Raw genomic sequence first — 14,253 nt, forward strand, 5'->3', positions numbered from 1 at the left:
TTGAGCTCTGCCACTCAACACGCAATGCCTCCAGAATTCGGAAGAAAGTGGGAACGGAGTGTCTTTAACACTAGGGTCCTTCTGCCTACCCTGCTGTGTGCGGTCACAAGGATCCGCAATTCCCCCTTTTTTTTCTTTCAAGGGGTCTTTTCTCTAAAGGGGTCCACCTTTTATTTCTTCTTTATATTTACGATCTGCCTTTTTATGTGAAGAATCTATGTGATATTGTACTTTTCGGAGATGATCTTCCTCTTTAATATTTAAGGTTGACAGAAACATAATAAATTATGACTAAGTGAATAGTGCATAACATAAGCGGGCAAGGCCGCGGGCGGGCCGCTAGTATAAAATATAAACGTAAAAAAAAGTGAAATAAGCATTCACATCCTTAAATAAGAGATTTCTTACCATATGCCTTTCATATTTCTTAACAAATGCTGCTAACATATTTTATTATATTCTATAAAAAAATATTAAATTGTATTTTTACATATTCACAAAAGTACAGATTAATTTACATTTTTTTAAATTAAAACTATTGACATTTTATTTATTAATCAATTTATTATTATATCAACATCCCTAATGCGATGTATTAATTAATTTTAGTAACAGTTCTTTAAATTAATAAATAAATAAAAATCTATTTTTTAGGTAAAGTTAAAGTTTAAAAAAAGTTAAAATATATAACGTTAATTGTTTTCAAATAAAAAAATCTATTAATCACTCACTAAAATTATTTCTTTTAGTAAATTAATAAATATGACTTGCTGGAATCTTAAACTTTAATGATTAATTTCAAAATCTTAAAAACCATTAAATTATTTTTTTATGTTATTTTACTAATGTAAAATAAAGCATTACCCAATAGCCGAATTAAAATAAAGTTTTGTTTCGAAAGACTGCAGTCTTTTGAAAAAAAACAACATTAAGTAACAAATACTGTCTTATTTGTTTATTCGTTTTATTTTAAATTGAATTCAATACAATTGGTAAACAAATATAATATTAAGATGGTCTTTACTTGTGAGTTGTGTTGGAAGCCCAGCAATCGGACAGTCTATTGCTCATATAAAACAATAAGGCACTTTGTGGATGCCACGTTGTGTTAATAACAACTTGACAGTAAATAAGGACGAAATAAAAAAGAACAAATAAATCGATGATCATATTTATTTATGTTTTACCTCTGGAAATAAATAAAAACTGTAATAAAAAAAAAGGATATATTAATAAAGAATACAATTTTATACATATACAAAAAAATATGCCGTACCAGTCTGATCATTGTTCGGTCCATATTATGGCGAATTGTGGTTTTTAGTGGAGCGAGGGGAGAGGAAAATAGAATAGGAGGGTAGGATAAATAAAAAGGAGGGAACTAAGGACAAGGGGAGGGGAGAGGCTATGAAGGACACCACTCTTACGGAGTGAATGAGAGTATAACAGTGGCGGCTAGAGGATCCGGGGTCATGTATCCGTATGCCCACATACAAATATCGAACAGATATTAGTCAGGATACCGTCTGGAAGAAGGACACCCTCTGGGTGAGGACACCCCCTAGATGAGAGACTTAAACTCCGCTTTGCAAAGTGGAATATTGGCTTTCTAACCGGTCGACCGGACGTTCTTCAGAATGGGCTTCTTGAAGTTGACCGTCGCTCCAACCGTTTGATGCGGATAAAGGTACTGATTGAGGGCGTCACCACAAACTTAATCAGCTTACCAGGCGAGGAGGAAGCCGAAAAGGAGACATTTTGGGACCGGTATGAAGAGGTTCTACTTGCTGTACCGTCTACCGAAGCGGTCTTAGGTGGGGGGGGACTTGGACAGTCAGTAAGACTGCTGAGCCGTATGAACGTGTCCACGGGGGTTTTGAGCACGGTCTTCGCAATACAGAGGGAGAAAATATTCTGAGAAACTGTATTGTGTATATGACCCACCGCCTACTCTTGGACTTATTGCCCCAATAACCCTTGACGAAACTCATAACTGTCTTCGACGCATGAAGAACGGAAAAGCGGTGGGACCTGACGACATTCCGAAGCGTGGAAATCGTTGATTTCTCTTGGTGTGCTCATGCTTACTGACCTTTTAAACCATATCTTGAACACTGGAAAGATGCCGCACCGGTGGCGGCTTAGCTTCAAGATAGTGATAGTTATAGGGGCAATAAGCTTGTGAGTCATACCATGAAGCCTTCGAGCGCATGATCGACCTAAAGCTCCGCCGAGAGTGTACTATCTCTCAGTCTCAATATGGATTTCAGCCAGGATAAAGCACTATGGACGCCATTTTCACCCTCAGAACTTTGATGGAGGCATACAGAGAAAAGGAGAGCTCTGCACGTGGCCTTTTGAGACCTGCAAAAAGCCGATGACTGTGTGCCTCGTCAGTGTATCTGGTGGAAATTGCAAACCAAAGATTATCAGAGACATGTACCACTATTCCGCTTCTATGGTTAGGACTGCTGTTGGTGACACTAGACCCTTCCAGATTACAGTGGGGATTCACCAGGGCTCAGCTCTTAGTCCATTCTTATTCAATGTAGTGCTCGATACTGTCTCGACTCACATCCAGGATCAGCCTCCATGGTTGATGATGTATGCCGATGATATAGCACTCATTGACCGAGAACTGACTAACGCTGGAACTTAAAGTGAACCTCTGGGAGGGTACGCTTGAGAACTGCGGTTTTAAACTAAATGTGTCGAAGACCGAGTATATGGCCTGCGGAAGCCCAGACTCGAGCACTATCCTTATATGTCCTGAAACAGCCGTAAAGTCGGAAAAGTACAGGTACCTTGGATTCGTTATGCACGAATCTGGAGGCATCGATTACGATGTCCATGGCCGGATAAGCACTGCCTGGGCCAAATGCGGGAAATCACTGGTGTGGTCTGCGATCGCACAATACCGCCAAAGTTCAAGGGGCTGATATACAAGAGCATCGTCCGACCGGTTCTTTTATACGGTAGCAAATGTTGGTCAGCACTATCTCGGCACACTCAGGAGTTTCACGTCACGGAGATGAAGATGCTGTGGTGGATGTGCGACGTAACGCGGTCTGACCGGATACGCAACACATTCATCCGAGATAGTCTTGGGGTCCGTGATATAGCGGATAAGCTAGAAGAGCGTCGCCTGAGATGGTTTGGCCACGTTACGCGCCGGCCTAAGAACTATATCGGATACAAGTGTCTTGCTATATCAGTTCCTAGAGTGATATCTCTCGGACGCCCAAGGAAGCGCTGGTTATATGTCGTGATGTAGGACATGAAAGCCAATGGTCTAACCACCGAGGCCGCAAAAGACCATGCAAAGTGGAGTAGGTTGAGTAGGAAGGCAGACCCTGGCAACAGCCGGGATTAATGCCAGGAAGAAGAAGACAAAAAAATTATGCCGTCACTTTGTTACACGTGTACAATACATAAATTAAACATCTGATAATTCACAAAATTCATAGGATAAATTACATTCATAGGACAAAAATTTACAACATAAAAAAATATATATATCTCTCTCTAATTCGTATAACAGCTACTGAAACTTTTTTTTGAAATATTCATGTTAATAACAACTTGACAGTTAATAAGAACAAAAAAAAGAGCAAATATATCGATGATCATATTTATTTATGTTTTATCTGGAAATAAATAAAAACTGTAATAAAAAAAAGGATATATTAATAAAGAATACAATTTTATGCATATACAAAAAAATTATGCCGTCACTTTGTTACACATGTACACTACATAAATTAAACATCTGATAATTCACAAAAATTCATAGGATAAATTACATTCATAGGACAAAAATTTACAACATAAAAAAAATATATTTCCTTCTAATTCATATAATACCTACTGCAATTCTTTCTGAAATATCCATGTTAATAACAACTTGACAGTTAATAAGAATAAATAAAGAGCAAATAAATCGATGCTCATATTTATTTGTTTTATCTGGAAATAAATTAAAACTGTAATAATAAAAGGATATATTAATAGAATACAATTTTATGCATATATAAAAAATCTATGCCGTCACTTTGTTACACATGTACACTACATAAATTAAACGTCTGATAATTCATCAAAATTCATAGGACAAAAATTTACAATATAAAAGAAATATATTTCCTTCTAATTCATATAACACCTACTGAAACTCTTTCTGAAATATTCATGTTAAAAACAACTTGACAGTTAATAAGAACAAAAAAAGAACAAATAAATCGATGATCATATTTTTTTATGTCTTACCTCTGGAAATAAATAAAATTGTAATAAAAAAAGGATATATTAATAATGAATACAATTTTATACAAATACAAAAAATTATGCCGTCACTTTGTTACACATGTACACTACATAAATTAAACATCTGATAATTCACAAAAAATCATTGGATAAATTACATTCATAGGACAAAAATTTACAACATAAAAAAAAATACATTTCCTTCTAATTCATATAACACCTACTGAAACTCTTTCTGAAATATTCTACATACCTATGAGGTAAACAATTTCTAGTATACATATTTATCGTTACGTACGTACAATAATAAATGACAAAAGTAATACAACATTTTACTGACATGGCTCTTGATGTTTCACGTAAAAACATTTAAAATCGCTCTGAATAAATAGGTAAATTTGTTTGTATATATTTTATATTTTTATTTGAATGGCGGGCCTATATAAAATTGTAACTGCTTACCTACTTAACATTTAAACTTTTAGGAATATATCAAATATCAACACAAAGCTATTTAGAGAACAACACGATCTCTTATATCAGTCAAACACCCACGGTATGGCAGAATCGATGTAGTACTAACACACTAGACCAATATTTAAATAAGTATTATAGTAATCCCATCATATTTAAGTACTCGGTACCGACGTCATAAATTATGTAACTTAATATCATATTAGTTACCAATTACATTTGTTATCATATAAACAAATTCATATGGGTGAAAACTTTGACAACTATTTCTACCACAACTTCCTTAACCATCTGATGATGGTAGCGTCAATTCATAATATAACAAATAAATCCATGGGTTAGGCATGACTAAACTCTTAACAACAAGTATAAATTAATAAGTAGCCGTTGTGGCAAACTAATTGTGTCAGACTATAAAAAAATACTTTTTATCTATGTCCATGTTTCTTTTTTTTCTATCTCTACTTTTTTTTCAAAATGTGTTATAAATAATAACACATTTTGAAAAAAAAAACCAGACATTAATAACGGTAGAAATAGTATTATTATCAGTAAACAATTTAAAGCAATGGTAATCTGTTTATGTTTGACCAAGCATCTGAATGAAAAACAAATTATTTATAATAAAAATAATACATTATTGTAAGCAATAGTTATTTTATTGAAACGCCCGTGTTTCTAAGGAATTGGTAACTCCTAATAGGACGTATTACAATTTAAGTATATGATAGCTTGTGGCGAGAACAGGTGAGTTACACCAACAAATGGCGAATACTCATCGTGCGAAAATTTGTTATTGTCATATAATTTAGTAGACATCTACATCATACAGTTTGTCACGAGGTTATCAGTAACCGAAGAATCTTTTTTTATTCAAAAAAGAACTGTGTAACGAATTAACGTCATTAAAAATAAAATTATATAGCTACTACTACATTTTTGTAAAAGTCAAAGTCAAATTTACATCGATTGATACGGCAAAATACACGATGAAGGCCCCCAAAGGTTATGTACAAACTATTATAATTTAGGAAACAAGTGTATATGTAAGTGTTGTTGCAGGCGCGGAGTGCCGTCCGCGTCAAACCCTCACTTCGATAGTTTACTGATAACTCTTATCAGTGCTCCGTTTTCATCTTTCAATCGTTGGTTTTCTATTTGCAGAGCTTGCTGGAACTGTGAATAATGTACATGTTATAACACAAATGTACTTTAACATTATACTCATCACAATCAACGGAATATGATAAATTTCTAATTCAATGATCATCCAATATATTAACTAAATTTAGGATAATAATTATACTTATAATTTAATAATAGTTTTTTTTAATAATATCTAGTCATTTTCTGTTATCACATTAATATTATATATTTATTCAATTGATGTGTGATGCATTTTACTTATCGAGCGATATAAATGAGTAACCTAGTATATTACCATCATCATCTTGGTATGACCACGTGGCTGAATCGTGAAAAAATAGGAAAAAAGGACTATTTACAATATATGTTCTAAGATGTGTTTTGTGGTGTTAGAGTGAATGTATAAACAATTGCATAATGGACATTAAACTAAATATATGTCCTTATACGTACTAATCTGACTAACAATTAACAATTAACGTTAAAATTGCTTTGCATTTTGTATTGTAAATATATGTTACTCTTTATTTTTTGTTATCAATATTTATAAAATGTAAAGTGTTATATGTGTTTCTAAAATTCACATGACGGACATGCAACACGCTACACAACATTGTACTTACACAAATGCTCCAGATAACTCATTATAAACGGATAAGAATTTAAATATAAGAGATTATGTTTTCAAATCGGAATAATTAGTAGTTTTTTTAATGTACTAAAGCCCTTTCGTATAAAGTATTTTTTCAAATAGCTCAATCTTTAATTATTGTATGCTTTTATTCAATCGATAAATTGATTCGTACATAATGCTAATGTTATAACAACGTTATCTGGCTTCAATTAAGGTCTACGGGTTGGTTGGACTACGATAAACAAAGCGCTATGAAGAGTAGTCGCACTCTGTTAGACACTTATCAAAACATGCTCGTCAACAAAATGTTAATTTATTACGATTGTGTCGAGGTACTATGCGTACACCAAACTTAGAGAACAAGTCTTAATAATATAGATATAATTTTTATAGAAAATAACAATTGAAACAACGAAAGAGGCTATGGAAACATTAATATTGTAAATGGACCAAAAATTAATTGAATATTACAGTCATGTCGTTTGTTTTTAGTTTACAAAACCATACAATGGTAAGCTATGTAATACGTATGTCTATTTAATGAGTTAATTAAACGGTTAGTTAACAACGTGGTGTACGAGTGAATGGGGGGGCCAGCCGCAAGGTGCCTGAACACATTTACCTATTTGGCGGCAGAGTTGGTCAGTTTGCTGACGACCCGCGTAAGCGCACGGTTCTCAGCTCTCAACCTTTCGTTCTCAGCTTTTAGTTTTTGCAATTGCTACAAAACGAACACCAGCATTACAACTCGTTTTATCATTATGGCGGCCACTTGACCGCCATCTTGAAATCCGCCATTAATACAATAAACTAGAAGCTGTCAAATCTTATGGTTATTTAAGATTATAAGTATTGATCACTAAATATTCTGTGTTTTTGTATAGTGTAATGTACGCTGAAGCTTTCAAGTAGCTGAGATCATCTCACCTTTAACTCTTCTTCCATTTCAGATAATTTTCTTTCCATCGCTCTCTTTTCTCGCTTTTCGATTTCAGACAACGAATTCTGGTTCTGAAACGAAGCAATACATGATATACAATACGGCTTAGAGGTAAAATATAACAATATCTAAACTAAAATAACAATATCGCACTGCTTTCTTTTTCAACATTTCCTTTACAAATATATGTCGTCAATATCGCCGTTGCATATTTCGATATTTATAGAGCTTGTCCCAATAACACCTTATAGTATACAACATAATGATTTCATTACATTACATTACATACAATAACATTCGCGGCAAAATTTGCGTAGGTATGAAAACGTGAGTTGCAAGTGTCACGGCCTTAATCTATGCGCCAACCGTGTTACGCTTTACAATTATTACCATGATATAATACAATACTACTATAGATTTAATAGAGCCATATAGATTTCTTCATAAAATCGATTAAGGAAGTTATAAACGCAACGAAAATTATAAAAATATGAAAACAATATGAGCTTCACGGAGATACTCCATATTATATGCATATATTCGCTTATGCGTAACAGAACAAAGTATAAACAATAAAGGAAAACATAATAACGTTATAGCAAGTTGCATACCACTTGTGAAAGCCTGGTAACGGTGGCCCGGGCGTCGCGCACCTGTTGCTCGGACGTGGTGAGGAGGGCGCGCAGGCGTCGGACCTCACTCTGCGACGCTTCATATAGCGCTTTGTAATCGCGTTCCTCTCCGTCGTCTGTGCGTTCACCGCCGGACTGGAATTGAAATTGAATAAAAAAATCAAAATCAGAATATTGAACAAAACCACTACAAACACTTTTGAGTCATCAAGTTATATTGAAATGTGTTAGACATACCGGAATACATCACGACAGTTCAAGCTCTTTAAAAATACATTAGCTTGTCGAGTGAGCAAAAAGAGCAGTTAATTCCACACATCAATATCATTATAATAATCTTAGGTAGAATCACGATATGTTTTTAATTTAAACTTAATTTTTTAAAAATACATAAAACAGAGAAAAAATATAGACAAAATACAATATCTCATATTAATATCTAATACATATATAATCATGGGCGTAGGAAGCGGCGCCCCGTTTGGGCATTGCCCACCTCAGAAAAATAAAAAATACAATATTTACACAAATACTCTAATATTATCTGATTCATCTTTCCTACAAAGTGACTTATTGCAAAAAATCCTAAAATAATCTACATAAACACATGTCAAAAAAAATATTATTATACAATCCTAAAACGACGACCTAAATAAATAAAATACAAATAATGATATTGATATCGAAATGTCTTATTGTATATCTCGCAATTAGATACTTAACCACATTCAATGAAAAGGCAACATTAGTCTTTTATATAATTATGTACTCGTATACAAAGCTTAACACACATCCCAATAATTCCACGACGGTGTCAATACTAATACTGTTATTATAAAAAAAAAATATTAACAAGGTGTAGATAATATTTTTTATAGAAAAGGTATAAAAAATCTTTCCTAAGTGTGGTAGAACAATTTAAAAATGTTAAAAATATTAACAAATTGTGTTATTGTATGTTTAAACTTTTCATCACATAGACGGAGTCACGTCAAGTCTAGTGTCAAGACATTTCGTTCTTCGCTTCCCACCTGAATAAGAGACAATGAGTGTTGATTGGCAAAAAGATCGCTTCGTCTTATTACAGAGGAGAAATAAAAATAGGTCAAATGTAATGATTTTCCAGAACGACGCTCGCACCCACGGCAATGGTGTTAACAGTCAAACGCTATGCATTGTGCCCCAATGGTACAGTGGCGCAGCGTATTTATTATTATAGCAACACCTCTATCTATTAAGTCACGCTTATTTAAATAATACAAAATATAAAAATGTTTAACGTACACAATAACCATCAGATACTATTGAGTTTAGGCTCGTACATCGCGAATTGAGCGTGGCCACCGAATCTAGATCAGTGAGTGACCGCGACCTTTCTTTGTTTAGATTACTACTGCTCGCCGAACGTGATTTCCTCTCTGGTCTCACAGGTGGCGGCTCTACGGCCTCCACTTCCGCTGGTGTTTCTACCGGTGCCTTTGCGGCCAACGGGATAGGTTTCGGCTTAAAGTTTTTCTGACTAGCTAATATTTTTTTATCCAATTTCTTTAGCACCGGTGTCATCAAATTCAATGACCCCAGTGTAGCTCCGCTTAAGTACACTCCACCATAACCAGAACTTGTGCCACCGTAAATACTCAAATTGGACGACGGACGTCCCAAGCCAACAGTGTAAGGGTTATAATTTCTATAGGCGCTTGTACCATATGAGTTAGAGTAACTTGAGTTTGAATACGGACTGTACTGTCCTCCTATCATCGAGCCCAACACACTGGGAGATGAACCATAGTGCGAGGTGAGGCTGCGCGGCCGCGATGTATATCTATCTTGCTTTCGACTCATTGTTTTTCACATGACAATCATAAATAAGATGCAGACATGCGATCGTCGCGCGATTTGAAAACATACTGAACGTTTTCCTACTATTATAAATCTGCACAGAGTGAAAATATTGTTGACTCCCACTCGAATCTCTGGTTGGGAGATAGTGTGAGTGAGACACCACTGTTACACCGAAACAACAAGATGAGATGGATACATACAAAATGAACACGTGAGAAAATCACATCACCTGTAAATATAACGAAACATTTGTCGCCAACGGAGGAAAGTTTACTATTAGTCTTAAATCAAATTCTAGAACACAAATAGATATTACACACACCTCTACTACTAGTGACGGCAACTGGCTGTCGAACGTGAGTTACGACTCATGATTTGAAGATTTCAAGGTCGAATATTGTAGTTAATGCGTGCGCCCGCCCCACTCATGCAGGTACGCATGCGCTAAAAATAAGCAACCGCGCCTCGACAGACATCGCCCATTATATTAAACATAAATAAATTTCGATAAGCACTAATCAAGACCACATCAACGGTGCGTACATTAATAAAATAAAAGAACAATGCTACTCAAAACAATGAAACATTAATTTTCTAAATCAGCCATTAGCCGTCCAAAACGTAAGAAATAATGATCTCTATTCTTTAACTACTAAAAATAAAATCTATTTTCAAGTTTACGCAGCTCTGGTTCAGAATCCCGTTGACCCAAATACTAACTTAGCTCTAATATAGTTGACTGGAATATTCGACGACACACTCTAAATTTACAGAAATATTTACGAAATCACTTGCTAAAGAGTCATATTATAATAGAATATTTACGGTGTAACCGTTACCAAAGAGCCGTTTAAAAATGAGCTACATAATAAAAATTAGCTAAAATTTCTCAACATCATCTGCTTTTAAAGTTTAAAAACATTATTTCTATTATATGAAGAATAGGATATCTGAACACAATTCTCTCTAGAATTGTGAAGATAGTAAGTATCTTTTATCTTTTAGATTATATAAAACGGTACAAAATATTACAAATGCACAATAATGTATCTTAGAAAATTATTAGAATTTACCAGACCACGTGTATCCTACGCTTATTTATCAGTGCCAATATTAGTGTATTATATTTAATACACATTTTCGTTTTTAGCAAATATAAAACAAACTGTGCATGTACTTTACTTTCACTTTTTGTACATATATCAACAAGGGTGAATCATTGTATCAAGGTAATTTATTGTTGTTTTTAGTGCAGTAAGTAACTCGAAATCATTTGTATTTTTCTTAACATATTTTTACAATATATTACATATTCAACATAAACTGAAAACGACACGACCACTAAAAATGATGTCGTATAATTCTCCTCCTTTTCGAGTCTTTACCGAATGTCCAAAAATATTGTTGATCTTTTGTTTGCTTGCGTCATTATAGCATACACTGACATACAGCTAATCGCCTACGTAGACGTACCATTTCGACTCTGGTAGACGTGGTTGTACTATTTTTATCACAGTACAAACCGTCTTGGTTTCTCGTGTAAATCTTGTGAATGATAAAACTTATATATTTTTCACACTGCGTCTGCGTCTCTTTATCAAATAAATATTCATTCTCTGTCACTCACATCAAACTACACCATATATTGTTATTGTTTACATACTAGCGGCCCGCTCGCGGTTTTGCCCGCTTGAACTACATGATTATTCATTTAATACACAGAATTGATTGACAATTATATTGACTTCTAATATGTTTTTTACGACATTATCGTAATTTCTATAAGGAAGGTGTTTTTAAATTTTCAAGGCAGTATATTTATATCCCTTGTAAATTAGAAATTTTCAGTCAGATGTACCAACATGCATAAAATATAAAATTCGTATGCATCCACAAAACACAGTTTGACGGACAAAATATGGAGTCGTCACATTTACAAGAGTATTACATTTTGACGGCGCATCTCTTAAAAAATCTTGGCATAGAACAATACTTAAATCGATTATTCATGTCGACTGGCTAATTTATAACAAGAGTGATTTATGACCGATAATACTAAAGAGACGAACGAGTCAAATCACTTTTAAAAAAAAAAAGGAGTTCACAATATCAATGTTAATAAAAATACATTTCTATAAAGCCAAGTAAAATATGCAGTTGACTTGTAATGAAACATCCAGGAAATATTATTTTTGTTTGTCTAAATTAAAAGTAAAAAATATAGCTTAATGGCGGTTGTAACACAGTTGCACATCGGTTGACTGTAAACACAATGGTTGTGAGATCGATTCGCTCGCTATGGCAACAAGATAAAGCGCGGCGTTGAGTTCCACTACTCAACACGCAATGTTTTGATCATTATGAACAGAGATATCGGCAAATGGGGTACAGAGTGTCTTAACACTAAGTTCTCTCTGACTACCCTGCTATATAGCGGGATGAAGCTTTAAAAAAAATAATGTTAGAAAATATGTATGTTAACAATTAGATTAAAATAATTAATTTTTACGTAAAATATGTTTTACATTATAATTAAATTGTGCACCAAAAGCATGTGATACAATAACAAAATATTAAAATAAGTTCTTTAGAATATTTGATTCCTTTTTTATTGCGAAACGGTAAATGGTTAGGAGAGAAATGAAGAAAATGTGTGTTCTCACCTCTGTCCCCTGCCCATACAGTAATACACAACACTCTTTCTCTGTCTTTCTACCTTCACTAACTTACATAGAAATTTTACTTCCAAAAGAATATATAACAAAATAAAAATCACTTAATGTTTACATGAAGATATATACTTTCAGCGTTTAAAACTAGGACAAAGATATTGAAGTCCCTTTTATTATTCCACAAAACATAACTAACTCGCAGATAATAAAATACGTAAAGTTTGAGGTTTATCAACTTAATTAAAAACTTACCGGTAAATTTTCAATGTCGCAATCTCCTTCTCCGCCTCCACCGCGATCGTTAACGATATCCTAAAAAAAAACAACGTAAATTCGCCATCTTTGATTAACCTAAAACGATGTAGTATACTCGTAGAATGGTGAAAATTATAAGTCTTATAGATTTCAATTTAGTGTGTATTAAAATTCAAATAAAAATCCGATTAAGGGGAATATTTTTTGTCGTTATCCTATAACTGAGGCCAGATAATCGAGTCTCCTGTGTATTTTATAATATTTTTTAGCACGAGCAAGACATCTCATAATAATATTTATCATGAACAGATGATGCTAAGTTCGTTTTAAAAAACATTACCTATAGTCTTACTAAAAATGAATTAAGAATAAGAATTATAATTTTATGTTAATAAAATATTTTGTGTACATCCAAAATAATCTACATATATCCCGTTATAGAAGCGCAAGCCCACACTTCTGACTCATTGCTATTTCCTCTCCGAGAAAACTTTGCGTCATTTTATTCAATCTCACAGTTCCTTATTGGGTTTAGTTTACCGTTGGATCATTATTGTCTTGGACAACCATATACAAAATATTATGATTTGTTTGACTTTACGTATTATCATATACGTTTATAAGTAGTATGTAGGTTATATCTGATTTTAAACATTAATACTGCATTATATCCAGCATACAGCGAGGTTAAATCTAGTGTTAAGATACTCCGTTCCTCACTTTCCGCCGAATTTTTCGAGGTATTGCGTGCGGAGTGGTAGAATTCAACGCCGGACTTTTTGCCTTGATGCCAGAGCGAAAAAATGAAAATATTAAGAAATAATAATTCATTCCAAGAGTGGGGATCGAACCCACAACCGTCGCGTTACCGTCACACCTTGTGCCCCTGAGCTATGACGGCCTCACTTTGTCCACTTGATTGTCAATATAGAAAACCACAAAGTACCGTAAAATAATACGAATAGGTATAAAATATACATACATCCATATCAACATGGCCGACGCCGGTGGACCGCCGCTTCGGGCGCCGCCTGCGCTGTATCACGTTGAGGGCCGCCTGCGTGCTCGCCGGTGACGATGACGACTTGCTCTCTGAACTGCTCTCACGCTCTTTCTCTTCTTCACCTTAACAATAATCATATTCTATTGATATTTTACTAGATATCTATCTATTAAAAAAAATAATAAAATAAATCAGCTTCACGCTGTATCCCGCACACAGCAGGGTAGGCAGAGGGAACTTAGTGTTAAGACACTCCGTCTTCACTTTCTGCCGAATTCTGGAGACATTGCGTGTTAAGTGGCAGAACTCAACGCCGCGCTTTACCACGACACCAGAGCGAAGAAATGGAAATATAAACGTAAATAAATATTTCACTCCCTCGAGTGTGGATC

The 14,253-nt window shown here is 34.3% G+C and overlaps 1 protein-coding gene across 9 annotated transcripts in view; it reads right to left on the reverse strand.

The window, feature by feature from the left end:
* Nucleotides 1-1,155: 1,155 nt before the first annotated feature.
* The window catches only part of Mbs (Myosin binding subunit), a 35,723-nt gene continuing 22,625 nt past the window's right edge, over nucleotides 1,156-14,253 (reverse strand). For 5 of the 9 annotated variants that reach the window (XM_085206208.1, XM_085206206.1, XM_085206202.1 and 2 more), the window contains 6 exons: nucleotides 13,841-13,983; nucleotides 12,856-12,915; nucleotides 8,069-8,224; nucleotides 7,445-7,528; nucleotides 7,140-7,238; nucleotides 3,616-5,913 (listed from right to left, as the gene is read on the reverse strand). In XM_085206208.1, the coding sequence (XP_085062334.1) occupies nucleotides 7,140-7,238; nucleotides 7,445-7,528; nucleotides 8,069-8,224; nucleotides 12,856-12,915; nucleotides 13,841-13,983 (542 nt within the window). In that variant the 3' untranslated portion in view covers nucleotides 3,616-5,913. Of the gene's footprint in view, nucleotides 5,914-7,139; nucleotides 7,239-7,444; nucleotides 7,529-8,068; nucleotides 8,225-12,855; nucleotides 12,916-13,840; nucleotides 13,984-14,253 lie in introns of all 9 variants that reach the window. The other 4 variants (XM_085206204.1, XM_085206200.1, XM_085206207.1 and 1 more) reach the window with 3 other exon arrangements.

The sequence above is a fragment of the Heliconius melpomene genome, chromosome 21 (genome assembly GCF_056956725.1).
Source record: "Heliconius melpomene rosina isolate 202511_hmr_F chromosome 21, ASM5695672v1, whole genome shotgun sequence".
Taxonomy (NCBI): Eukaryota; Metazoa; Arthropoda; class Insecta; order Lepidoptera; family Nymphalidae; genus Heliconius; species Heliconius melpomene.